Source organism: Crinia signifera, chromosome 4, assembly GCF_055691185.1.
Source record: "Crinia signifera chromosome 4, ASM5569118v1, whole genome shotgun sequence".
Lineage (NCBI taxonomy): Eukaryota > Metazoa > Chordata > Amphibia > Anura > Myobatrachidae > Crinia > Crinia signifera.
Genome location: NC_139220.1, coordinates 140634045 through 140661126, shown reverse-complemented (window position 1 = coordinate 140661126; position 27082 = coordinate 140634045). Strand labels below are relative to the sequence as shown.

The 27082-nt window shown below is 43.2% G+C and overlaps 1 protein-coding gene across 2 annotated transcripts in view; it reads left to right on the top strand.

The window, feature by feature from the left end:
• Positions 1-27082, top strand: part of PAWR (pro-apoptotic WT1 regulator) — a 181642-nt gene that overhangs the window by 144360 nt on the left and 10200 nt on the right. For both annotated transcript variants that reach the window (XM_083182620.1, XM_083182621.1), the window contains exon 4: positions 17091-17125. In XM_083182620.1, coding sequence (XP_083038746.1) covers positions 17091-17125 — 35 coding nt within the window. The remainder of the gene's footprint in view (positions 1-17090; positions 17126-27082) is intronic.

The window sequence follows — 27082 nt, the reverse complement described above, 5'->3', positions numbered from 1 at the left end:
ACTGTGTTCGTACAGGCAAAAAGCATGTACAGGCAGGTGTTTTTGAACCCTGTACCCTGTAATTGACTATTGTAGGGTAGTCAAAGATCAGGTATAGTTCAAATGTCATGTAGTTCAAATTAGGGATGTGTGAGTTCAGATTGGGGGAATCCGGACACCCCCAATCTGAAATTGCCCTACGAGCCCTTTTGGGAATTCCCACCCAGACTCAGAATGCAGGTCTCCAGACCTCGCAAAATCCAGACCCCTTTAAGGGGTGGGCGGCCGAACACCATCTTCACCCGGGTCTAGGAGAGTGAAGAGGCAGCAAGTCCTGGCTGCCTGCTTGCCCGCCCGTTATCCAGTCCAGTGATAGTGCTGTCTTGTCCAGTAACTCCAGTAGTACTGTCTTGTCCAGTCCAGTGATAGTGCTGTCTGCTATACTAGTCCAGTTCCAGTGATACTGCTGTATAGTCCAGTTCCAGTGATACTGCTGTATAGTCCAGTTCCAGTGATACTGCTGTATAGTCCAGTTCCAGTGATACTGCTGTATAGTCCAGTTCCAGTGATACTGCTGTATAGTCCAGTGCCAGTGATACTGCTGTATAGTCCAGTGCCAGTGATACTGCTGTATAGTCCAGTGCCAGTGATACTGCTGTATAGTCCAGTGCCAGTGATACTGCTGTATAGTCCAGTGCCAGTGATACTGCTGTATAGTCCAGTGCCAGTGATACTGCTAGACCAGTCCAGTGCCAGTGATACTGCTAGTCCAGTCCAGTGATATTGCTGAATACGTCCATTCCAGTTGCACTGACGTTAAAGTCCTATGGTACTGCTGCATACGTCCAGTAATACTGCCGTTAAAGTCCAGTGATACTGCTGCCTAAGTACAGTCATAGTGCTGCCTTATTCCAGTCCAGAACCAAAATGTGGAGGATAAAATAGTGAAAGAACAATAATCACTTCTTCCTAGTGCTGAAGCTGCTGCAACTAGTCATGATAACATAGAGCATGAAATGCCATCAATGTTGTCTGCCAAGGCCGATGCCCAATGTCATCGTAGAAATCCAAAAAATCCAAAATACCAAAGTTCAGTAACTCTGGATATGACCATAAGCAATCCAGGGACACCTGAATCCCTTTGTCACGAAATGGGTGTGTGGAATCAGTCGTGACTGGAGTGGTCAGATGGTGGATTGATGGAGTGGTGCGGATCTCGGGAAGAGAGGCGTGACCAGCCGGAGATAGGTTAACACAAACAGGTTTATTGAAGGAACTCCTATAACAGATAATGTAACCAGGATCAATACTTCTTGATTGGACAAATAATAAATAGATGCAAGTCTCTGATAAATAACAAGTAACGAGATAGCAGTCCTTTGCAAAAATAAACAAGATGGCAGTCCGTTCAAAATAAACAAGATACGTGCCGGTAGTTCTGGGAGGATAAGGCAATGTTCAGGATTTGAGTTTAGAGAAAAGGATACCTAAAGATTGGACAATTGGCTGACTGAAGATTGGACGATTGGCTGACTGAAGATTGGATGGCTGGATGACTGAAGATTGGACGGCTGGATGACTGAAGATTGGATGGCTGGATGACTGAAGATTGGATGGCTGGATGACTGAAGATTGGATGGCTGGATGACTGAAGATTGGATGACTGAAGATTGGATGGTTGAATGATTGAAGATTGGATGGCTGGATGACTGGATTACTGGGAGCTTACAGCAGAGACGTAGCACACAATGGCTGGATGCAGCTTGTAGCAGGCAGGTCAGGAAACTGGTATCAGGACAGGGTAGCGACTTGGCGTTGACACAGGAACAGGTGACGAAGATAACAGAACTGAAATGGCTGACTTGGCATATAACAAATAACTGAAGAAAACCGAGTATAAACACATGAACTAGATGAGCAGGAACTGGAGCAGGAATTGGACAATTTGTGTACCAGACCGGGAGCGCTGGACCAGCCGGACAAGCAGAGCCTCTGGGAGCTGAACGCTGAAGACTCACGCAGGGATTCCAGGAAGCAGGCTTGAACTGCACAGAGCATCCAGCACATGCAGCAGGAAGACAAGTTGCTGAAGTCAGTTCTGCCTCTGTGAGCAAGATATTTATCCCCCCTACTTGTATTGATTTGAGGAAATGACAGAGGGCAATCTGCAATCTGAGGCATGAATCCAGAATACTTCAGTCTGAACTAAAAAGGTGAGCCACATGGAACAGGAGAGCAAAGGGTTACAGGTGATTCCAGCTTCTGCCTGGATTTCCATCAGGTGCACCAATCAATGAACCAGCAATGCGCAGACTGTCTGGCAGCATGAATGGAGACAGAACTGAGTCAGACTGAGACACAGAGCAGAATCACCATTCAGGTAAGCTTGACTAAGCAGATCTGTGACACCATTGATCCTGTTGTATCCAAGCATCTGAAATCCACACTAGCAAGTCTCTCCGTGTCAATTTCCTCCTCGATCCGAATCCGAGGTAGTCCTGCAGGCCATGTCACCAGTATGACTGACTCCTCTTCTATCCAGGATTCCTCTGGAGAATCCTGCAGCACTACGCCTACTGCTGCTGTTGCTGCTGAGAGTCATTTATCATCCCAGAGAGAAAGTCGGAACACCGCTACCTCTTTCACTAGGCAATTGACCGTCCAACAGTTGTTGTGAATAACTGAGGCCTTGATGGTTATGTGTTTGTGTTAGAAGTGCACCCGTTGTCCGCCATCTGTGCAGTGCAATTTAGACGATTGATGGAGGCATTGTGTCTCTGGTACCAAATGCCAACTAGATTCCACTTCACTAGGCAGACTATACCAAGGATGTACAGAGACGTCAGAAAAAGTGTCCTCAGTGCCTTGAGAAATGCGGTTGTACCCACTGTCCACTTAACCACGGAAAGTGGTACAGGGCAAACTAAGGACTTTATGACGCTGATAGCCCTTTGGATAGATGCAATGCCTTCCGCAGCAACAGAAGCAGCAGCATCTCCAAAACACCAGCTCCTTCCAAGGCAGGCTACGCTGTGTATCAACGGTTTCAATAAGAGGCACAACACCAACAACCTCTAAGAGAAACTGAGGGAAATCATTGCGCAGTGGCTTATCCCACTTAGACTCTCCTGGGAACAATTCTAGTAGCATTGTACGGGCATTACATATGGGCAATTTCCAACATGTGCCATGTTTTGCCCACACAATAAATTTGGTGGTGCAGCATTTTTGTAAAAGTTACTGGGGCATGCTGGAGATTCTTGAGGTGGCCCGATTCTGCAAAGCATGTAGCATTTGTGGATGAAGCCCTTAATACACTTTGCCAGGATATGAGGGTGGTCAGTCTATTAAAGTCAGAGGAATGCATTCTGGCCACCGTGCTCGATCCTTGGTTTAAAGCGAATATTGTGTCTCTGTTTCTGGCGGACACAAGTCTACAGCGGTGCAAAGACCTGCTGGTCAGGAGATTGACATCTGAAGCGGACCATGATACGGCAACAACTAATCCTTCATTTTCTTCCATACCTGTGGCTGCAAGGAAACAGCTCAAATTTCCTATCAGACCCACTGGCGGTAATACAGGGCAGTCAGGAGTGACTGGACATTTGGTCCGGACTGAAGAACCTGCTAACGATTGCTGACATGTCTACTGTCACTGCATACGATGGTTCCACATTGAAAAAATGGTGGAGGATTACTTCGGTTATGGCATCCAAGTAGACACGTCAGACAGTCCGTACCTGTACTGGCAGGAAAAAAAGGCAGTTTGGAGGCTCCTGTACAAACTGGCTCCATTTTACTTGAGTTGTCACCCTCCAGTGTGTACTCCGTAAGAGTATTTAATGCAGCCAGGAACCTGGTCAGCGAGCAGCATAGGAGGTTGCTTTCATAAACTGTGGAGAATATGTTGTTCATCAAAATGAATTATCAATTCTTCAATGAAGACCAGCAATTGCCTCCAGAGACTAAAGAGGGACCTGTAATGGTGGATTCCAGCAGGGACAAATTGATAATTTGTGAGGATGTACATACTGAAGAGGATGAGAATGACATCTTGCATCTGTAGAGGCGGTTTGTACACGGAGAGATGAATTGATTATTTTTCTGTGAGGGCCCAAACAAACCAATCATTTCAGCCACAGTTGTGTGGCAGACCCTGTCACTGAAATGATTGGTTTGTTAAAGTGTGTATGTCCTATTTATGCAACATAAGGGTGGGTTGGAGGGCCCAAGCACAATTCCATCTTGTACCTCTTGTTTGCGGGGGCATTATGTGTTTTTTTGGGGCCTAGTTTTTCAAACTCTCATCATGTCTGCCGCTGCAGTGCTACTCCTAGATGTGCCAGGTGTTTGTGCCGCCCACTTGTGTCACTTAGCATAGTCATCCAGCTACCTCGGTGCAACCTTTTGGCCTAAAAACATCATGGTGAGGTGTTCAGGATAGACTGGAAATGATTGGAAATTAATGTTATTGAGGTTAATAATAACGTAGGAGCAAATAAAAACACCCAAATTCTGCAATTTTGGTGTTTGTTTGTTTTTGTTTTAAAAAAAACACAGATCCAAAACACCAAACACTGAAGGGTGGTGTTTTGGAACAGATCCAGAACACTGCTGGAGATACAGACTCAAAACACGTTTCACAAAACAATAATCGTAAATAATAGCACTCATCTCACCGTGTGTGGGCACCATTAATAAAGTGTGAACACACTGTGAGATTTTGGCTATCGTATTTGACTATATAGTCAAAATCAATAGCAAGTTAGTTTAAATTGCACTGTGTTTAGCCGCATCCGATCCCGATGTGTGGCCCATGCTGCTCAATGTGACACTCCCTCCCTGCCAGCCGATACCGACACCCAGTTGTGTCCCCATCTTTTTGAAATCTGCAGCTGCAGAATCGCACCATGTGTAAACATTATATCTTCTAGGACAGGGGTGTCAAACTCAATTCATCGGGGGCCGCATCAGCAGTTTGGTCACCCTCAAAGTGCCGGTTGTATCTGTAGGTCCCCCTGTATAATTATAATGCCATGACACCACAGGCTGCTCCCCCTGTATAATATAAAATGAATGCCATGACACCACAGGCTGCTCCCCCTGTATAATAATAATGCCATGACACCACAGACTGCTCCCCCTGTATAATATAGTAAAAGTAATGACATGACACATTAATGATTATACAGGAGGAGCAGCCTGTGGTGTCATGGCATTATTATTATTATACACGGGGACACCTCAGGAAACAGCAGATATATATATATATAATTTTTATTGTGAGTGTGATCCTCATCCTCACTTACTGTTTCTCCGTCTGTCCTGCAGCTGCTGCGGCTTCCAGCTTTTCTTCACTTCTTGCTGTGGCCACACTGTCCCCGACTCCCGGTCCAGCTTCCCTGCCTGCTCCTACTTCTCTACAGACGCATGGGCGGCGTCATCGTCATGACGTCCCCACCGAGTGTCTGTCACTGCCGGGCATCAGAGGGAACAGGCGGCCGGGCCCTCCTCCACGTAGCCGTGGAGGCCGGCGGCCATGTTTCTGTAGCCGCATACATATATGCCTACAGGAACATGGCCGCCGACAGTGGAGGAACAGGTAAGGCGGCCGCGGCCCGCAGCACTCCTGTTTTAGACACACTGCCCCTGCGTGCTATCTCCTTGCGCGGGCCACATGACGAGGTCTGGTGGGCTGGATTTGGCCCGCGGGCCTTGTGTTTGACACCCGTGTTCTAGGAGAAGGCAGACTAATAATATGATAAGAGTCAGTATTTTATGTGTCTGTGATGTCTCTGGATCTTAGTAAATTTCAACTTATGGATATATTTTGTTCTGAACAGTCTTTCAACCTACACATTGCCTTTTTCCACTCTTACAATATTGGTACTTGTGACTTATCTGGGCGCCCGATTTTCTTCATCGCACCTAAAAATCGCGTCAAATCGCATCGCATACAATCAGATTGCTTGCGACACGATTTGACGCGATTTGATGCGATTTGCCGAGATTATAATATGTGAAGGCACCCAGATGCCTGTTTCATATGTGAAATTGCCCCCCAGACCCCATTTTTAATTGTATTCCCACCCTGATGGCTAAATGCCCCCCATTGTTAACACCACCCCACTATCAACGCCAACCCGAAGCGTGGCGAGCGCGCGAGGGGCGGCGGTACGCGTCCTCCGACCTTTTCATACCCCCACTATCCACGTCGGCGTGGAGTTGATTTTATATAGTGTGGCGAGCGCAGCGAGGGGACGCGGATACCTGTGAAGCCCGCGAGGGGACGCGTATAGCTGTGAAGGTATCCACGTCCCCTCGCAGGGCTCGCTGCGCTCGCCACGCTTCGGGCTCGGTGGCTCGCTGCGTTTGCCACACTATATAAAATCAACTCCACGCCGACGTGGATTGTGGGGGTATGAAAAGGTCGGAGGAAGCGTACCGCCGCCGCTCGCCACGCTTCGGGTTGGCGTTGATAGTGGGGTGGCTTTAACAATGGGGGTCATTTAGCCATCAGGGTGGGTATACAATTAAAAATGGGGTCTGGGGGGCCATTTCACATATGAAACAGGCATCTGGGTGCCTGTACATATTAAAATTGCATCAAATCGCATGCAATACAATAGCATACAATTAGGGAAGCCAATCCCGGAGCATTTTTTCAATCCCGGATTTCGGGATTGAAAAATGCCAAATCCCGGGATTGGCTTCCCTAATTTAAAAAACGCACCCCGGCCGCCCCGCATATTTACTTACATGTGGCCTGGGGTGCGGTGCGGCCGGGTGTGTGGGTGGGCAGCCGGCCAGCCGGCCGGGTGTCTGTGGAGCCAGGCAGCCGGGTGGGTTGGCGGGCGTCAGGGGAGCCGGCGGGTGGATGGGCGGGTAGCGGCTAGCGGGGCGGGCAGCAAGCCGGGGGGGGGGCGGGCTTCTGGGGAGCAAGCCGGGTTGGTGGGCAGGGGCAAACGCATGCTGCACAGAGCCACACTGGCTCTGTGCAGCTGCTTGGCCTGCGCAGCGTGACCTCTGTACTCGTCACGCTGCGCAGGGATGTACTGCCGGGGAAGGGAGAAGCCGGGCAGTGTCTGAGCACACGCTCAGACGCTGGCCGGCATTAGACTGCGCATGCGCAGTCTAATCCCGAAATCCCGGGATTGGAAACTCCAATCCCGGGATTGAAATCCCGGCGTTTTAGGGGCCAAATCCCGGGATCCCCCCGATCCCGGGATTGGCCACCCTACATACAATGCAACAGCAATTTTCTCTTCAAGGGAATTTCAAGGGAAATCGCGTCAAATCGCATCAAATCGCATGCTTAGAGTACTGGCATACAATTTCAACATCGGGCGCCCAGATAAGTCACAAGTACCCAATATTATTATTATTATTACAATAATACATTTTTTATTTTTTGTTTTTAAGAAAGGATTATACAAAAGACTAAAGTGCCCAGCCTAGCTCAAGTTTTACATTGTGCCAAATTATGTATTTTATTTAGCTTTCATTGGCTGTTTTATAAAATAAGCTATTTAAGGTTTAATGGACTTATTATATTAAAACTCTAGCCACAAATCTGGATCTCATGGTTTAAAAATAAAACGCAAAGCAATTAGCATGCAGCAATTACACTATACAAATTTCATTTGAGAGGAGTCGACGAATGGTAACTCGAGTCTAAAGTAACACACAAATATACTGCTTGAGAAAGCATTGATGATATCCAAAATGTTGCTTATACTACCTGGAGTGACCGTTTTTGTATCTGTCGCACAATAAGGGCTAACCCAGGTCAGCACACCACACTTGCATTTCAGAGAGTTTGTACCTATAAGTGGGACATGTATGGCTATATTTGAGAGCTTGTCATAAAGATGATTTGTCCAAATGTAAATGAGCCCCAAAGCAGTTAATAAAGGCGGTACATTAGGATGATTTACATGCAATTTGGGCACTTTTCATGCGATTGATCGCCTCAATCGCATGAAAAGTGACCAAATTGCATTTGACAGCAGGTCCAATGCAATATGTGGTGCTGTCTGAGTTGCACCAACTGCAGGAGCAATCTGCTGGATTGATTCTAAGCTGAGAAGGATTGGCTAGGGTTGCCTGTGTTATATTATATGCAAAATTACCACATTCCATATATTGAGTACAATCCTGCCACCTGGGAAGGTCCTGGGCGGCTATGAAAGATGTGAATATCTTGTCAGGAAAGGAGGAAGAATTAGAGGGTGAAATATAAAAGGGTGAGAGAATCAGAAAGTGAGTGATTTTGTAAGAAATCTCCATATATTTTTTTTAAGTGGCAATCATTTACACTGCAAAACCAGTTTGATCTTGCAGTGTAAATGATTGCCGCTTTAAAATACGTAGAGCTTTCTTACCAAATCTCTCGCTTTCTGATTCTCTCATCCTATTACATTTTACCCAGCGGGCAGGATGCTCTAAACTAGAAATGTGGTAAAAACCCTTTATCTGCGTTTTTACCGCATTTCTGTATGCTGTAACGCTCCCGCAGTGTCAGTGCTGTGGTTGGAATCGCCAGCAAAAGCTGGCGATTACCTGCAGAAGCCTATGGGCTTCCTACTGCAGCTCTGTGTGAGGGATCCATCACGAATCCCTCCCAGCATGCCCCGCGGCCGGCACCGGGCTCTGCGCATGTGTAGACAGACTCTCGGGTCTCAGACCCGGAAGTCCAATGCTGGAGCTGCATCGCAAGGGACAGCTCTTATCGCAAGAGCTGTCCCTTTTGTTAATAATCGCATATGTTAGAGCATACAGATTGTAAGCTTGCAGCAGGGCCCTCCTATCTCCAAGTCTGTCTGTTGTTACCCAGTTTGTTTTATCACTGTCTACAATTGTTAAGTGCAACCATAGACCTGCACGGGAGTGGTTCTAAATCCTATATATATATATATATATATATATATATATATATATATATTAACTTTTCCCCCACCGTAGCAAATATATTTAATGATATGCCCCTCCCCATCCCCCATGCTTTGTTAAACTAATGGCTGTGTGAAGTATAGTCAGGCATCTTCCAGCTAAACCTCCGGCTCCTCTCCGCAGCCCCAGTCTTGTCCTGCTGCTGCCCAGGGTCCGCTGTCTGCTGTGAATTCCCTGCAGCAGCTACTTATGCATGGTACCGGTGGTGCGCTGTCATAACAGTGCAGTAGGGACAAAAACTGTGCACCGCATAGGAAGAAAGTGTGTGGGCAGGCGGAGGTTTGGGAGGCAGTGCCCCGCTCTGGCCAATACCACTGTGTGCAGGTGGCTCGGCTTTGTAGCATGAGCAGGGCCGCCAATGTCATCACTCATCAAGCGCCCCTCAGTACGGAGCAGGCGGGTGCAACATGCGATTAGCCCGCTGGTAAAAACAGCACTGCGTGCAAGCGTGCAGGGGGGAGGCAGTCATTAGGGGGTGCCTGTGTTCCCCAGGCACACCCCGTGTGCACACCTACAGAATCTGCTGCGCTATATAAGAAACTGTAAATAAATATGTGATATATTAAGAATGCAGTTCCTGGGGGGGGGGAGTAACTGTTAGAGCAGTGATGTCTAACCTTGACACCCCGGCTGGTGCTGAACTGCACAATCCCAGCATGCCCTGCATCAGTTTTAGCATGGCCAAATAGTAAATAGTAAGCTGCATGGATGGACGGACGGAAAGATGGGGGGGGGGGGGTTGTCTGTAATGACATTGACCATAGATATATATATACACTACATGGTTTTTTTAATGGTATTGCTTATTCACTGGAGCTGGTTAAAAGGAGCACCACCTAAGGTTAGAAACAAGTGATAACAAGAATATCAATCGTAAAAAAAAATATATCCCCTAAATGCAGGAATTTGCTTATTTGCAGAGTTGTACTCATTTATTTATTACCAGTTATTTATATAGCGCACACATATTCGACGGCGCTTTACAAAGAATATTTCAACATTCACATAAGTCCCTGTTCCAGTGGAGTTACAATCTATGTTCCCTTCCACATGTATACACTTACACATTCACTCTTGGATTAATTTTATCTGAGCCAATTGACCTACCAGTATATTCTTGGATTTGGGGAGGAAACCCACACAAGCACAGAGAGTATATACTGTACAAACTCTGCACAGTTAGGGCCATGATGGGATTTGAACCCACGACCTTAGTGCTGTGAGGCAGTAATACTAACCATTACACCATCCATGCATTTATTTCAACCCCATCTGTTTTCATAACCGTGCTTTTTTCGCCAGGAAATCTGTTCTTAAATAAACCTCTCATTATATATGACATACTGTAATCGGGAACTTGGTTCCTGAACCCTGGCATGGGCTCAGAATTACCCTAAGTTGCTTACGCTCGACTCCGGTGCATGTACAGTATGAAAACATGCAACGCTCTATAGCCTATGTTCCAATATTATGTACTGCCTTGTATGGATCCATTATCTAGGATATACTGTATATAAAATTAAGAAATGAAAAGATGAGTGTTCCTGCATCTTTACTTTTCACTGTACTGTTTTGTCTAAATTCAGCCATCTTTTTCTTTTTATAATGGGGGAATTATAGGAAATGGCGGATCCTTTGCTGTACCCATATATATACTGCTTTCCATAACAAATGGATAGTGGGATGAGCAATCATTCTACTAACTTTAAAGCTTGGAAATCTGTAACTACTCCTTTAGAAATTCCTATATTAACCGACATTCTTTGTTATAGCTTTGTTTTGATGGGAAAGGGGGAGGCATAAAGGAATTTTAATTTGTGAAACTTAGTGCCTCTTAAAAGAACTGTTTAATTGTAGACTCTTTCCACAACTATGTTTCTTAATGATTGTTGGTTTCAGTAATAGTTGCCGGTCAATTAAGGCACATTCCTAAAAGCTTAAAAACTTCAAAATGATAGCATGCATGCACTAATACTTTGCATCCAGGAGATGTTTGTGGATGGAAACTGCATTTTATGTACCTTGTATTAAGCATACAAACAGTCTGGAGCAATCAGTAAATGTATTTGTTGTGTATATATTATGCCCCTTTCCCACTGCAGCTCTTAAACGGTAATTTGCCATTTTTTTAGCCTTTTTAAACGGGTAGAGCTGCAGTGGGAAAGCTCCAGGTTGCTTTACCCAGTTAAAAATACCGGGTTTTTTTAAACGGGTAAAAAGCAGAGTTTTACCCGTTTAAAAGCCGTTTTTCTGGCAGTGGGAAAGGGGTACCCCTTTTACCCGTTAAAAAAAAACCGCATGCCGTAACCAGCATCAGGCTGAAAGAGCCGGGGCTGGTATTAAAAAATCAGGAAACCCGACAAATAGGGCTTCGCTGATTTTTTAAAACCAGCCCCAGGCTCCAGGTCCGGGGCTGGTTCCCAAAATACGGGGGACAAAATGACTAGGGGTCCCCCAGTATTTTAAGAACCAGCCCCAGGCCAAACCAGCCAGCAGGGTAATGCCACAGCCGGGGGACACTTATGATATAAGTTCCCGCGGCCAAAGCATTCATCCCTACTGACCAGTCAGCCTGGCCAGGGGCCCTGGAGGAGTGGGGACCCCCGCAATGAAGGGGTCCCCCCCTCCAGGACTTACCTGACCAGGCTGAAGCCTGGTGCTGTCCCCGATGCCCCTGGGCGGTGGGCATCGTGCTGATGGAATGGTGTAAAAAAATAGAATAAAAACTATTGTCTTTTACTGTGGAACTATGAGTCCCAGCAAGCCTCCCCTGCAGGCTGGGACTTGGAGAACCACAAGTCCCAGCCTGCGGGGCATTAAAAGGCCCGCTGGCACTTGTAGTTCCACAGTAAAAGAAATAGTTAAATAAACACACTGACACATGTGAAAAATAAAAGTTTAATACATCCATTACACAAACACACTGATACTTACCTATCTTGAGCCCGTAGGTAGCCTCCAGTCAGTGTAAAAGGGTTAGCTGAAAAAAACAAAACACTGGTCTATTTCCCCGCGAATCCTACCCTGGTTCTGACCAGGGTGGAACATGGGGAGGACCCAGGTGGGGGGACAGGGTAAACAGTTATGCCCGTTCATCGGACCGACTCCCATTTACAGCAAATGGGGGAGTCCAACCTCCTGACCTCAAAGTCCTATGGTGAGTATGCAGGTTGAGCGGGGGTGCACACAGCCTCTATTGCTGTCTGCTGTAATGTGCAGCGGAGGCAGGAAAGAGGTGAATGGATTTCTGTGTGTGGCATCTATTCAACTCACGGACGCGGGGGGTCTAGCAGTGTACATGGAGGCTAGGGGCAACCCAACAGCTTGGTGCTGGAGAAGAAAGGGGTAAGCTGTGCTGTGTAGGTGGGTACCAACGGCTTTGTAAAAACAAAAAGTTATATAGATCACAATTTTAATGAAAAATATATTGAAAAGATAAAATTGACATTCAACATTTATATGGATAAGAACAATAATTGACGAGTGACTTATAGCTCAGGAGGATTGAATGAATGCAGTCACCGATAGTTCATGTGACCTGTTGTAGCTCTGTGTCCGTTCCTAGTGCCGCCTCTTTGGTAAGGCTTGTTCCTGGAAGCAAATGGAAATGTTTCTTTAGTGGCTTTATGGAAGATGCAGCCTCCTATGCTTGTGATAGCCTGGGATGTTGCTGCACTGGCTCACTTGAGTGGATGGGGTCTCGAATGGGTCGTGACCCGGGAGAACCAAGTGTTGGGATTGCAAGGATGGTCCGGACACTATGGTGGCTTGTTGGTGATTGAGCTGGACAGGTAATTTGCAGAAAGCACCGGTGGTACCCACCTACCCCTTTCTTCTTTTGCATCCATTAATGGGAGTGACATGCATGTTCGACTGAGTGGTGATCTTAGCACAGCAGCTCACCACTCAGCGCCCAATCAGATACTTGTTATCTGTTTTCCTACCTTGGTGCTAGGCTTTCCCCCAGCAAGGCGATTGGTGGTCCTGGCAGGGCGACTGGTGGTCCCGGGACTTGGAGATGATTTCCTTTCCAAGCACCCCCCCCCCCCCATTTACACTGCAGGTTTGCACCGTAGTGTAAATGGGAAAAACCCTGGATCGGAACAGTGTTCCACATACTGGGTTGGATCCAGGATTTTGGTGTAAAAGGGGTATTATCAGCCTTCACATTGTTTCAGTTCTGCCCATCATCTTTTGGCACTCTTTGGCTGCCTTAGTTGTCCCTCACTTATGGCTTTGTCCTCTCTTTTCCTCTATTTAAGGGCTTTTAAATTTCTTTTTATTTTAACCTATGCAGTGACCCCTCCCTTTACTGGCTGCTATGGGCTTTTGTATATGGGAACTCTCAACCTCTATAGTCCACTCTCCTTTTCATATTTGTGCTCTTTGTGTCTGCTTTGTGTAATATTTCCCCTCACAACATAATAAGGGATGACCAATTAAAATGTAGAGTGGATACCAGGATCTACCTTCCAGGGCTCAAACTGAAATAGCACCCTCTGTTCCCAATGACAGGAATCACTACAGCACTGTTTTTCAATCTAGGGGATTCAATTTTTTTGTGCACCCCCTGGACCTCTATATGAATAGGCTCTCTTACGGTGCAATCCATTAGTTCTGTTTGGGTGCCAATGAGTTAGTTGTGCCCAAAAGCATCATGTTTAGTTGTGCAGATTGGCTAAACCCATCTAAAGCACTAGTAAGGCACCAAAACAACAGACTATGCAAGCATTACAAATTAAGTGGTGCATGTGGCTTCCATGAGTTTCCACTGGCAGAGGTGTCTGCCACATACAACAATAGATTTGCCCCAGTGATGACAGGGAGCCATTGTTTCCTTCACATTGAGTAGATGGCTTTCCAGAGATGGTTATAACCATTTTATCAGCATGTCACCACTTTAAGGCAAAATCATCATGTGTTATCTCATCTAACTTATTGGGCTCTGCCAGTATTTGACTTTTCCTCCTCCTTGGAATATTGTGGGTCCTCATCCCATGTCCATCACTGCTGGGAAAGGAGGGATTATTCCATTCCAGGCTCTGGGGTCTATGTACTGAACTTTGGCGCAAAATAAATTATATTCACATAATGTACCAACCTACTACCTCATAACTGTCATTTACCGAAACAGCCTATAACATGACAGTTTGGAGCTTATTAGCTGGTTTGTTATCTCTCTCCCCAGTGCTTATTACTGTGTAATGATGTAGTTTAAATGATCAGTAGTTAAAAGATCAATGTTGTTTTTTTTTTAATCCAGTTTTATCCTATCTCACTCTACACCTCATTCTCTGATTGGGGATCATGAACACTGTATGGGGGGTATTAAATCTCCCGCCGCTATTCGTGACGGGTAAAATAGTGGCGGGCCCTATTTAAAGCGGTCTTCCCCGAAGGCATTGAACCGGGATCTCGGCAGAATGGCCCGACTTTAGAAGCAGTCAGGTCCGTTCTGCTGAGAAGGGACGTTGATTGACGTGCTCCCGTATCACCACAATCTCAGGGCCACGCCCCCTTTTTGGCATACAGCAGGAGGGACATTGAATCACATCTGCTGATTTCAAGTCGAGCCGGTCGAGAATGGGACTGGGTCACGGCTGGGCCGAGAATGGGACAGGGTCGGGCCATCCCCTTAAGCCTCTGCCTACTGTCAGAGATTGACTGTTACAACCTAAACCACAGGTCTTCAACCTGTGGCCCTCCAGATGTTGTGGAACTACATGCCCCAGCTTCCCCTGACAGTTTTGTAATGCTCTTATAGGAAAAAATGTGGCAATGCATGTTGGAACATGTAGTTTCACAGCATCTGGAGGGCCATAGGTTGAAGACCCATGACCTAAACCTATATCAGGTCTACAGTCACCAAACCATATACTATAACTTCCTTTACATAAAGTCATCATGGTACTTATGTAGTATCTGGGCTGCCGATTAAAAAATCGGGTCCATCGCATGCGACCAAAATCGCATGCGATGCGATCGATGCGATGGACCCGATTTTTCCATAGGATTCAATGTTAAAATGGACATTTAACATGGAATTCAATGGGAAAAAGGGGTCCTTTTCATACCCCTACTATCCAAGTGGGCATGGAGTTGGATATAAACCTGTGGCGAGCGTAGCGAGCCCCGCGAGGGGACACAGAATATCGTCCCCTCGTGGGGCTCGCTTCGCTCGCCACGCTTCGGGCTCGGTGGCTCGCTACGCTCGCCACAGGTTTATATCCAACTCCATGCCCACTTGGATAGTAGGGGTATGAAAAGGACCCCTTTTTCCCATTGAATTCCATGTTAAATGTCCATTTTAACATTGAATCCTATGGAAAAATCGGGTCCATCGCATCGCCTGCGATTTGGTCGCATGCGATGCAATGCGATGGACCCGATTTAAAAATCGGCAGCCCAGATACTACATAAGTACCGTCATCATTTTGGCAGTGCTAAATGAAATAAATATGAAAGAACATTTATTAAATCTTTAATCTACAGATGAAGCATAATGTGTTTAGACATAAGTTGTGTTGCCTCTTCTGAAATATATAGGATTCATTGGACTGTGTTATGCTGACTTTGCCTACTATGCACTTTAGGCCTGATTCATGAGTATACGGAATTGCACAGCCACAAGGATTGTTTTTTCCTGTTGAGCTTCATGTGTCAAATTGTGTAAAATCAGATATTAGCAACTCATGATAAACATTCTGAAGACAAGTAAGGCAAAAGGAAATACTTATTTTTTTTTTCTTTTGGTGATCAATAGACAAATTAAATATGTTTATTGCATTTATATAACATTTTTAATTGATTGTTATACTTTAAAGATGTATTTTGTTGTATATGATAATATTCACAGTGGTTTGGAGCAGGCTGATTTTTTTGAATATGCCTTTTTATAGTTTAGTTAATTTACCTTTCTTCAAGTGGTTATAAAGTTCACCTTAAAGATTGAATTCACAAGCTATAGCACGTGGGCATTCTATTTAGTATGTGTGAGTAGAGGCTGCTGGAGACTACTGCCTAGTAATCTTTGTGCTGGAAATTGGAACTGAGAGAACTGCACTTTTTATTGCTAACAAACAAAACATTTTACACATACCGTAATTATCTGTATGATATGAGAATACAGCTCCTATATATTAACGGTTAACTACTCCCCTCTATGAGGTGAATTACTGCCACTAACCACTAGAGGCCACTCGATGGACCAAATGACTCCTTTAAAAGTGAACGCACATTTTGCAGGGACACTGGTCTGTTTCAAAGGGGGTTGCAGAGTTTGTGGGCTAAAATTTGTCACAGCTCAAAATGAAAGTACATTGCAGAAGCCGTCATTTTGACAGGCTTTTAACTAGTTCTATAATAATTGAATATGGCTGTTAAAATTGAAAGAAAAAGAGCATAATGCATGTATAGTATCACACTCAACATAAAGTTTTCACGTTCCTCAACATGCTGCATGTATTATTGCTATGCCTATCAACAGCACATGTTGCTTAATACTGAGCTCAATAAAGTCCTTTGTTCTGGAGGACTAGTGGGACAATTACAAAAATAAAATACACACTTGGGCATTTTGGCTACATTTCAGTTGATGTGTTAGAATGGGAAAAAAATTTTTTTTTTTGCACAAATACATCTTGTAGAAGAAAAAAACGGTATACTGTAATTTGTATGGGTAGCACAAATAAAATTAGTTCCGCTGGAATGTAAAAAGTACACATGTAGAGGAAAGTGGGTTAAGCATGGGACTGAGAAAAGCCTCAGCATTGAAGGGGTTAAGAGTTGCTTGTTTTTGTGAGCCCTTAAACTGCAATGTGCTGAAATGTTATGTAAATCAAATCATGTGACATAAAAAAGGTTTTCTCCTTTTAAATGCTACTGTTTGTGGTGTGCTGCGCTGCACTGCCTCAAATTTAAGTGGTAAAAATAGACGAATCAGCCTAAAAATTAAATATATTTTGGAGTAATAGCTTTTGGGATTGCATTAATATTTTCCATCTGATTTATATGCTGATGCAAACATACTTTGAATTTTGGCTAAACAAAAATTACTTTTCAGCTCTTCTTTAAACCCACATAAATTTAATTCTAACTTGTAATGTACCGCAATGCAGACTATTGATGTTTAACAAGAATCTGTCTCTTTTTTTGTTTAGGAAACTGAAAGAAATGTGCCAAACAGATATAAAAGGTAAGTTAATGACTTTGAAATTACTCAAGTACTATCAAATTAGTTTGATTTTATTTAAAGAAATTGCGGTACTCTTTACCTAGAAGGGCACCCACGATTTTGATCATGGGCATCGCATGTAAAAAAATTGCGTCGGTCGCATCGCATGCGACCAAAAAATCGCATGCGATGCGATCGACGCGATTACCGCGATTTTACATAGGGAACAATGTTAAATGGGTCAATTGACCCGATTTAACATTGGGAACAATGTTAAATGGCCCACAGACCCCAAATAGCCACCCTGGGCCCCCCCAATTGTTAACGCCACCCCACGATCAACGTGAACCCGAAGCGTGGCGAGCGCAGCGAGCCCGCGATGGGCGGCAGTACGCGTCCTCCGACCTTTTCATACCCCCACTATCCACGTTGGCGTGGAGTTGAGAATAGATAGTGTGGCGAGCGCAGCAAGCCACCGAGCCCGAAGCGTGGCGAGCGCAGGGAGCCCCGTTAGGGGACGCGGATACCTCACTGCGCTCGCCACGCTTCGGGCTCGGTGGCTCGCTGCGCTCGCCACACTATCTATTCTCAACTCCACGCCGACGTGGAAAGTGGGGGAATGAAAAGATCGGAGGACGCGTACCGCCGCCGCTCGCCACTCTTCGGGTACACGTTGATCGTGGGGTGGTGTTAACAATTGGGGGGGGCCCAGGGTGGCTATTTGGGGTCTGTGTGCCATTTAACATTGTTCCCAATGTTAAATCGGGTCAATTGACCCATTCAACATTGTTCCCTATGTAAAATCGCGGTAATCGCGTCGGTCGCATCGCATGCGATTTTTTTGGCCGCATGCGATGCGAGCGACGCAATTTACATTTTAACATGGTTTTCTATGTAAAATCGCGGGCATCGCATCGGTCGCATCGCAAATGGCATGTGATGTACATGCAATGCCCGCGATAAGCGCCCTTCTAGGTAAAGAGTACCGAAATTGCTCCTACATAGTTTGCAGAATTTGTGCATTTTCTATTAGTAATATTTTGTGCAAATGCTAACTATGCCCTCCGAGACAGGATATTATAGATAAGAGGTCACTAGCTTCTATCTTCCCATTGCAGTACCTAAAGACTAGGTGCACCCTTGTTTGAAAGATAATTGCTTTAAAGTCAACAGTCTTAAATACAGTGGCTAATGAATTCACCAGGGTTATCCAATTAACCCCAAAGCCAGCAGCCCTAAAAGCCATGATAACACATGGGTCCAGGAACTTTTCCTTTCCTGGATTCCATGAGTTATCGCATCAGAATGGGTCAAAACGATAGCCCAACAACTACTAGTCAAAAATTAGCCCATTTTTTTTTTCTGGGAGAAAAAGGATTGGTGCTAATTTAATACCAGCCAATGGTTTAGATACAGCAAGCATTGCAATACCACCATTCTCTGCATGTATGTCAGAGTTTATTAACGATTGGATCCCATATAGCTGTAAAACGTGACACAGGCTCATAGGCTACTATAGGGAAATACTGATCTGTAGATAGCATTGCTCACCACATCCAAGCCCTGGAATGCATTGAATTCCAGGCTTGGTACATATGCGGAGCACAGCCATACCTGGTTTGGATGTATTTTAACTTTTGCTGCATCTCGCCTGACAATACTTCTGCAGAGATAAATTCCTGTTTTAGCAACATTTATGTTGAGCACTCTTTAAATTTTGTGTGGTCATGAAACTAATAGCATAAGTATAACCTTTAAAAAGGTGTGAAAGATTTCACCAAGTTGGAACTGAACATAATGTACTTCATTGTATTACAATCATTCTTTATTGTGGATAAAACAGAAATGTCATACTATATGAATTGAACCAAATCATAGCAGAAATAGTTTTTTCATCAATAGCAGTGTATTGTTTTGCAGTAAAGTGTTATGCTACTTTGAAATTAGGTTGCTAGGTTAACATATTATTGCGCTTATAGATTATTTAGAAATATGAAGCCAATAGACAATAAACAGACCAAGAAGTGAAGAAGAGAATAATATGAAGACACACATACAAAGGAAACCCAACATCTTCGTAAAGGATGAAAGAAGGGCGAATATGGGGAATAATAAAAGTAACTCAAGCCCATACAGCGTACATAGACTTTGTAAAGGGGTCCTGTCTTTTGTGCAGTTTTGCAGTGAGGTCTCTATTGTTCAAATAAGCTTTGATCGGATAATGCTCAAGAGGCCAATGTAACTATGTCTGCAGTTTAACAAAGTATATATACTGGACCACCTAGGTGGAACGGTATAAACAGGCGCTTTGAGGTGGGTTGTTTGACAAGCTGCTCACACCTTGGGGAGGTCAGCCCCCAGAAAATAGAGAAGGGAAAAAACAAACAGGTGGTGGAGCGCTTACATAAAAATTATATAAGACCAATTGGGTATCACAAATATTTTATTTACTATTAATAAAAATTAAGATATTGAATTGGTTTAAAAAGCAATTGCGTATTTCGTATTACAATAAAAATATACAGCCTAATCTGGGATGCAAAGATAACTTGTATGCAAATGGAGGTATCTCACTTGTTCCTAGAAATACTCTCCTGGGGTGGAGTGTGACAATCTCCCACGTGAATCAATGGAGACTGGAATGGCGGGTGTCCATAAACCTGCTGGAGTTTTCTTGGGACCTGATCCAGATTTTAATGGATCCTGGGGTTCAGTCCTTGATGCGGTAGCTCCAGATGTAATAGCAGGTGGTGGTGTCCCTTGAAATGTCCAGTAAATGTCCAACAGTGGGAAATGTGGTGAAATGGAGAGCTGGTCCAAGTAAGGTTCTTATTTGTAATCCCAAATTGATAGGCTGTATATGCTTGGCCTGACGCGTTTCGTCGTCCACAGACAACTTTTTCAAAGGAACCTTTGGTACCTTGATGATACTTGATGGTATCCTGATGATAGTGCACAAATAAAAGCACTGAAACGTTGACACGACACGTCGACTTGCTCCTGTCGTCATTTCCTTATTTGGATGAGAAAGCTGAGTGCCGCACCTACTTACCTTATATATATATTATATATATATATATATATATATATAGCGTGTGGTGCGCGGCGGCACTCGAATAAATGAGACAGACTGCAGGGATAATCCCAACGTTTCAAGACCTTTCGGTCCCTTTATCAAGGTGCAGAAGACCTTGATAAAGGGACCGAAAGGTCTTGAAACATTGGGATTATCCCTGCAGTCTGTCTCATTTATTCGAGTGCCACCGCGCACCACACACTGTCTACTAGTATCTTTGGATACACCTGTCGGCGGGCACCGGCTTGTCTGCGATTTATTTGGTCAGTGGAGTGCCGCATCTATCAAATTACTATATATATATATATATATATATATATATATATATATATATATATATATATATATATATATATATATATATATATATATATATATGGGGTAGAGATCAGGCGGCACTCACGGACTCAATTTCTTGTGCAAAATGTTGTTTTATTTGTCCATTTATTTGGACAAATAAAACAACATTTTGCACAAGAAATTGAGTCCGTGAGTGCCGCCTGATCTCTACCCCATATGACAGGACCGGAGGGTCCATGCTGGAAGGCACCAGGCTAGCATATACTGAGCCTGCTATTTGGGAGTGCCGGTCACCACACAGAATATATATATATATATATATATATATATATTACAAGTCCAAAAAAGGACGTCATACGGATCCATCTAAAAAGAACTACAAGAAGAAAGGGAATTGCTTGTCAACGTTTCAGGGTATCAACCCTTTTATCAAGACTTGATAAAAGGCTGGATCCCTTGCCTCCAGGTGACTGGACAAACTTAGGACACTAATATCAGCACACATAACATCATGGTCTAGTATCGTTTCTCCTCCATAACCTCATTAAATACATCTAATTCATTGTATCTTCTATTTTTGATTGACTAATTTGGTCGGCCCTATTAGCACCATGGACAGAGCCTTGGGAATGAAGTATAGGTAATACTCCCAAAAAGTGGTACTGATACAATTCTATAGTCAGGTACCATGAAGTTATCATTCGCACACATACAGTACTAGAGAAATAACTAATACTGCTCTAAAAATTGTGTCCGTTATACATGTTTTTAGTGATGCATTTTATATGTGCTTTTCATGTATTATGCTTTTACCAATTTTAAATATACCTAAAACATTTTTCTGTGCATTATTTTCCGATGTTTCTATGAAGCACCATTATCGAGCAACTAAAACTTGCTCTTGAACTTATAATATATCATACGAACAATACTTGTTTAATTCTGTTCTTGTTACAGTTTTGCCCATTACAGACAACATGATTTATAATTAGAATGATGCAGATTTCTCATTCTAACTTTTTTATTTCTTAGTAGTATAAATCAAAGCAAAAATTTGTGGCTGAAACAAAATGACAATTTAGAGCAATATGTTATTACTATTTTTTTATAACAAAGCTGATTGCTTAAGTTTGGGAAAAAGTATGAAATGGGGTTATGGAATGTGAAGGAGCAGAAATGTGCCATTACTTGTATTCACATTTTGTTCTTGCCGTAGCTATTATTATTGTTATTATTTTTGCATAAGCCTGTTCCCGTTTTAGATTTGAAAAGACTGACTTCACTTAGAAACGACCCCAAAAAACCTTCACATTTTTGGCACTTGTTGCATTAATTTAAGATCATCATTTTACTATAAAAATGAAAAAATACCCAATAGAAAGGAACATGTCTAAATATGGCAAAACAAAGTTTTCTAAATTCCAGTTCTGATAATGTGTTTGGAAGCCTGGCACTTACAGCAGCAGAACAGTATTCTTATACAGAATTGCCTGCCAAGCTGTGTTGTTGATCAGAAGCGAGCCAGTCCACACGTTTCCTTCTGTTGCACACAATGTAGTGCCTAAAAGTATGAAGGCGGTGTTAGTACATAACCGTGACACATATGACTACAGTGTTTCACTCACAATATGGTAGCAAATTGATGTTCTGAAATGAAGTGGTTAAATATAATGATCCTCTGTTTTTAATGAAAAACATGAAATGTTAGTTATGTTTTCCCTATTTGAACATTTTATTGTGGGAATCTCATTTTACTGCCCTCGACAGAGCTACAACGAAGAATTGTTGCTTTCCATTTAAAGCCATGTCAAGCACAGGATGTAATTTTATGTAAAATATCTATAAACAGCACAGGTCACAGTTGGGATACGTGATTAATACTAGAGGCATAGTGATCAAATAAAATAATTTGTATGGGTGTATGGTAAAAGCTACTATTGGAAATAAAAAAATGGGGTAAAAGAATACTACAAGTAAACCTTTGACTAGTAATGGTAAGCCTGTTAAGGTGTTTGAGTAGCCCTAACTGGTACAAAGATTGAGATGAAGAGATTCAATTGCAGTGCCACATCTCATGCCCTGATCAACTCGCATAACCCGAACTCATGCCAGGAATAACCTGCAGAACTCAATCTGGAGCCATATATACTTTAATATTGTGCTTACCTCTTCTATGTTATGTTCTCTATCTGCTCCACTCAGCATTTCTATCAGCATTGGCTGGTAACGCTGTTTATGCCCTGCTCATGGCACATGGTAGGGCAGTGTGAAATGTGTGCATGTGGTATCTGGCATAATAGATGCTATGCAGATTTACTTATTTCTTATAAAATGTCTTTATTCAGAATCCCTTAAGCAAGATCAACAAATTCAAGATCTAACATATTCAAAATTACAGCAAATTCTGTTGCAAACTGAGTAGAACATGTCAATTCCCAGGAAAAACATGGCATGATATGTAATAATCTGGGAGGAATTAAAGACTCCAAAGTGACAGACATATTATGTATTGTGTACAGATGGGAGCCCCTCTCTTCTTTGCTCAGCTCTCACCAGACTGTCTCAGATGGCGAGAGCCGGTGGAGAGGGACTCCATCAGACTGGGACGTGCGTGCATCTCACGCAAACGCGAGTCCCAGTCTCTCAGCGGCTGGGCAGCGGGACCCTGTCTGTCTCCGCTTCAGGGAGACGGGCAGGGTTAGAGGGGGGGTCAGGGGCGGCGATGGGCATAGTCGATGATGGCGGGGGGAGCTCTGTCGCCATGGGATGCGCAAGCATCTCGTGTGCACACCCCCTGGCGACGGCTGGCGGTTTGCCCCTGCAAAGATGGAGCTCGCTCCATCTGTATTTTAGGTGGCAAACCTGATTAAAGGAGATTTATGGAAATGTATCCCCTGGAAATGTATCATGTTCCTAGTAAAAAATTAACACCCTTGTGTTTTTTGCATATGCATTGAGCACATGGGTGAAATGTAATACGTTGAGAGAATCAGAAAGTGAGAGATTTGGTAATAAATCTCCAGGGGTTTTTTTTAAAGTGCCGATCATTTACACCGCAAAATCATACCGGTTTTGTCGTGTAAATGATTGCCACTTTAAAAAAAACTGGAGATTTCATACCAAATCTCTCACTTTCTGCTTCTCTGACCCTATTACATTTCATCCCAAAACCTCTCCCACAGTAAAGACGAGTGTCAGTTTATAGTTTTGTGCACAGGCACAGCAGAATATGGCTGGGCCTGGCTTAGATCTTTGTATGTACACAGCTTGCATAACCGCAATCCCAACCAGACATATCTACACTAAACATGGCTTTCATGTAAAAGTTAATTTGTTGCCCAGGTACACTCTTTTCCCTAAGAACATCCCACCCCTAATTTAGAATTGTCATCTCAGTTCTTATGAAAACTAACCCTACAAAATGTACTTGCGCTTATGTCTGGCCTAAGGCATCTAATGGAATGCAGTGCACTTTTCAGGTGGGGAACATTCTGAAAATACTGGTTTCAGAAGGCTGTCTGGAACATATTTTGGATAATGAGGAATTTGTATAATCTATGAAACAAGATATGCTGCAGTCAAGTATGTACTGTAGTAAGTTTATATTTAACAGGCAAGACTTGAAAGGCATTTCCAACCCTTGTAAATGACTAGATCCGATACCTATTTGTGGGAAAATAAGAGTGCACCTTTTAGTTTTATCGGACAATATTTCTTAAAATATACAATAGGTAATGAGATAAGGCAATCTACCTATATTTTATTTACAATGATACATAGAAATTTTACAGTGTGACTGGCAGCTAATATTGTTGTACTGTACTTTTTATTGGCAATTTCTTTATCTCCAGTGCAAGCCCGAGTTAAACAATATTAACCTTGGCATTTTCATTCATTTTGTCTATGAAAAAGACAAATGTTGTTCTGACTGAGGCTTCTGTACACTGTCTTATATAGTCTCACTAGGAAAATCTATTTTGGCAGTTGGCATAGTTACATTCATAATGGTAGAACTCTTGCAGTTGTTTTTGCTTTTCAATTTACAGTTGCTTCAAACAAAATGTTTATTGTGCATAAGCTGTTATAGCCACTAAACTTCTTTTTGTTTGAGATAATTCTAAATGCGAGTGTCTGTTTATAAATTGCATTAAATACGCAACAATATCTTACTACAGTATGTAGGTATGTTAAAATGTATTTTCGGTTAGTAGTGCTTGTATGGGTATCCGGACTATTTGTCTACAACAAGAAGATAGACAGCCATTAGGTCGACACCATTAGTTCGACAACTCAATAGGTCGACATGCCATTAGGTCGACACTGCCATTAGGTCGACAGTGTCTAGGTCGACAGTCAAAAGGTCGACATGGTTTTTTTCACTGTTTTTTGAGCTGACATGTGCCAACAGGCGGTATTTCATGCCCTACCATCCACTACGGCGTGGAGTTAGATTATAATAGTGTGCCAAGCGCAGCGTAGCACCGTGGCCGAAGCATAGCGAACCGAGCAATGCGAGGGGCTGCGGTTCACTTCAAACTGTGTCCATGTCGACTGTGTCGACATTTGGGTAAAAAACTGTGGAAAAAACCATGTTGACCTTTTGACTGTCGACCTAATGGCATGTCGCCCTAATGACATGTCGACCTAAAGGCATGTCGACCTATTGAGTTGTCGAACTAATGGTGTCGACCTAATGGCTGTCTATCTTCTTGTTGTAGACAAATGGTCCCGCATCCCTTGTATGTGGGTTTTCATCAAAGCATAGAAAGAGATAAAATTGTGATTGATAAAGTTTTTGCCGATCAGCCTCCTCTTTATATTTTAGAGGCTTTTAAAAAAAATAATAAGTTAGGAAATGATTTGTTGGTACCCCCCTGTATTTTCAGAATATATAATTTTAAGAGGTATTGTAATTATTTAAAGGTAAATTCTAATAAACCTGTGTATCTAAATGTTTCACATTTAGGGATACATTTACTAAAGCTTCTAAAATTGAAAAAAAGGGAATTGTTACCCATAGCAACCAATCATAGTCTGTCTATCCTTTCTCTATTGTATCCTAGAAAATGATAGACAGAATCTGATTTACCCTTTATAGTCTAAACATGTATTGGTTGAATTACAATCATTTGTATATTTTTTGTACAAAATGCATCTTGAGCTAGCCATATGGGACAGTGAGCATCTATTCTCCCAATTAGCCAACAGAATGATGGTCTGATCAACTTAAATAACCATGGAGTGGACTCAATAAACAATGGACATTTTCATCAGATCTGCCACATATTTTGATCAGGTACAGATGTAGCCACTCCCATTGCTGCCTCAAACCGGCAGTTGCACCAAAATTGTACCTGTGGCACAAATTAACATGCTGCAACATAACCACTCAGTGCTTTTTTTTATGAGCTGCAGGAGTGAATTAGATGCTCGTGCATAGCAATGGGGTCGTGCCAACCGCCCTGCTTGTCATGGCAATGATGAGCATGGCTACATCTTTAGTTATTTGTCACAAATTGTTTGTCCCTTCATTCATTTGATATATCAATTGACTGCTGTCTGAATGCAAATAAAATGCTGGACAGCAGGGGCTTGCTAAGAAGCAAGCTCTATCTCCTAGTAGGGGAAACGGTCATCTGTCAGATCACACTTAGGTCGACAGTCATTAGGTCGACCCCGGAAGGTTGACTGGCCCCAATGTCGACAGGATTAAAGGTCGACATGGGCCAAGGTCGACATGAGTTTTTCACTGTTTTTTGAGCCGACAGGCGGTATTTCATGCCCTACCATCCACTAGGGCATGGTGGGAGAATAAAATAGTGTGCCGAGCGTAGCGAGGCACCGTGCCCGAAGCATTGCGAGCGATGTGAGGGGCTGCGCTTCAACTCCAACTGTGTCCATGTCGACTGGGTCGACATTCGGGTAAAAAACCTGTGAAAAACTCATGTCGACCTAATTACTGTCGACATTGACCCATGTCGACCTTTAACCCTGTCGACCTTGGGGCCAGTCGACCTTCCGGGTCGACCTAATGACTGTAGACCTAAGTCTGTTCTGACAGATGTACCGCTTCCCCTAGTAGTGGGAAAAGAATCAATGTTTGTTTTAACACGTGAGGTGTCTTTTTGTACCCTCATGCAAAGTATCTCTGTACTTACCATGGTGTCACTACTGTACAGGATCGCTGTTCTTGAACATGAATAAATCTGAAGCAGTCTCCATCTGAAGATTACCTTATATGTTGGAGTTTACATTTCCTCCTGTATCTAATGCTAAATGTGTATATTTATTCCAATAAAGCAGGTGTAGCCATGACCTAGTTCTGCTAGTGTTTTGCATTACATACAGTTGTAGCCATAGAATAACAATGTGCTATATATATATATATATATATATATATATATATATATATATATATATACTGTATATATATATATATATATATATACTGTATATATATATCACAATAAAAATAGAATCTGGCATTATAAAGACAGCTAAAAAGAATCCGCCCCTCCCCACATTTTGTTCATAAGACAATAAATTATTAAAGTGGGAAACTTGGTATATTTTCTCAATCCCATTAAATGTCATAATTGGCA